This window comes from Aplysia californica, unplaced genomic scaffold (assembly GCF_000002075.1).
Source record: "Aplysia californica isolate F4 #8 unplaced genomic scaffold, AplCal3.0 scaffold00496, whole genome shotgun sequence".
Classification (NCBI taxonomy): Eukaryota; Metazoa; Mollusca; class Gastropoda; order Aplysiida; family Aplysiidae; genus Aplysia; species Aplysia californica.
In genome coordinates this window covers 169,615-171,781 of record NW_004797766.1, presented here as the reverse complement: position 1 = coordinate 171,781, position 2,167 = coordinate 169,615, and the positions used below count along the sequence as shown (strand labels likewise).

At 37.7% G+C, this 2,167-nt stretch overlaps 1 protein-coding gene across 1 annotated transcript in view; it reads right to left on the bottom strand.

Moving 5' to 3' along the window:
- The window catches only part of LOC101852348, a gene marked incomplete at both ends in the record, with an annotated part of 30,019 nt that overhangs the window by 15,868 nt on the left and 11,984 nt on the right, over positions 1 to 2,167 (bottom strand). Inside the window, 2 exon segments of the mRNA XM_013086727.2 lie at positions 99 to 176; positions 1,201 to 1,517. Coding sequence (XP_012942181.1) covers positions 99 to 176; positions 1,201 to 1,517 — 395 coding nt within the window.

The window sequence follows — 2,167 nt, the reverse complement described above, 5'->3', positions numbered from 1 at the left end:
GAGAGAGAGAGAGAGAGCGAGAGAGGGAGAGAGAGAGAGAGAAAGAGAGATAGAGAGAGAGAGAGACAGACAGGCAGACAGATGAGACCTTTACTCACCTCTGTTACGACCACTTTGGTGAGTCTGACTCGGATGTTGGAAGTCATAGACGTGATGCTCTGATAGCGAAGGTCCACCTGGGTAAGGAGGAAAGTCACTGTTTGAAAACACGTCTTTTTCTATTCTCTACCGAAGTCTTTCAATGTTGTAGAAAAAGTAGAAACAGAAAATAAAGAATCAAGAAATACTAAAACAGGATAGGCACAGATGCCATCATTCCTTTAGAACATTATGAAACTGAAACTGAAAAACTGAAAAACTGAACTAACAGAAGATGGGAGCAAGACATAGGAACCTGGTCGGAAACTAAAACAACCCAGGCAGGCAGAAAAGAAGCAGCCATTGTTTTAATTTTTAGTTTTAGTTTAGTTGGGGTTTTTCGGCGCTCACAACTGCATAAGGTCATATGAGCGCCAGAAGATTAGAGCTGCTACAAGAGAGTAACAAGAGTTTTTATTCTTTGTATACAGCTGTTGTTTTATTGTTGCATATTATGCAGTTGTGACCATATCAAAAGTTTGTAAAACAGCGTGACGAAGATTGAATATGAAGTTGGATTTTCTGTCCTCTAAAGTGTGAATTCTCCCCACCTTTTTTTTTTAAGAGAAAAAAAATAATTTATCACGCCTCCTCAAACCCATCTTCCAAAACAGAGAAAAAAACAACAACAACAACAGCAAAACAAAACAAAACAACAACAAAATAAACGGCAACCCATAAAGCAACAACTACATCAACAGCAATAAGAACATCAAAATAAACAAAAACAGCATTGAACATAGCAACATCAACAACAACAGCAACAACAACAACAACAACAACAAACCATGATGCAAATACAATGCCCATCAACTGGAATACCGCAACAACCAAGAACAATAACAGCAATAACTACGACTGCAGCAAATTTACAATAGAACCCGATACGAAATACCATCCCCGCCACCACCGCAAACAACATTAACAAAAAAAATACTACCACCTTCACCAAGAACTACAACAACAACAACAACAACAACAACAACAACAACAGCAACAGCAACAGCAACAGCAACAGCAACAGCAACAACAACAACCACAGCAACAACAGCAAAAACTTACACCAGTAAACATAAATGCGTAATATTCCCGAATGTCTTCCAAAGCTTCCTCTCTGTTATCCGCGTCATCCAAAAACCTTTTGTAAATTGCGTAGTCAACAACTGCAACCACATCCACATAGTATGTATTTGCTTGTCGTCGGTAACGCTTTCCACTAGTAGATGGTGGAATGGGTGAATCTTTTCTATTTGTAATTTTGCCGTTCATTTTCAACGAGGGAGGAATTTTCTTCAGAGTTGCTTGGTTGAAGAAAGACAGAAGTGGTTGTTGCTCCTCAGGCTGGATTTTTTCTTGAACTATCTTTTTCAGTTCAGGTGCTGAAAATAGAGAAGCAAAAAAAATGAGGAAACAGTAAAAGAAAAGAAAAGAAAGGAAGAAACACGCAGAATAAAAAAAAAGCAACTTCGGAAGTTAGAACAAATAAGAGATTTTCTCTTAAAATGATATGTTGCTACTGCAATAGAACTAATGATAATTTCATTTGTGTCTACCTCAATCAGGCTGAGATGCTTTTTCTGGAGGGTTGGGAAAGATGATATAGATATGAACTTTTTGTAGACCCACGGCTACGTTTATGGATTTTAATTTGAACTTGCACACAACTCATCTCACAAACTTGATATAACTCCCTTTTCACTTCAGTCTAGGAATAATTTTGCTGACACATCGTTGCCTTTCGACATCGTCTTAAGATAACTATAAAATTGTCATCATTTCTTGGGGTTGATTTTTACTTGGGATAGTTATGTCTTGCACAAGAGTGCACACCAGTGACCATCCATACAAAGCCAGTGTCACAAACATCGCCTGCTATTGTCTGTGACACTGAAATAATCGAACAAAAAACACAACAACCAAATCTTTAATTTGCGACCCTTCGTGTAGAAAACAAACGTATAAAAAACAAAACTCTAGAATAAATAAAACAAACAAACAAATAAACAAACAACCCCCTCCCTCACCCTCA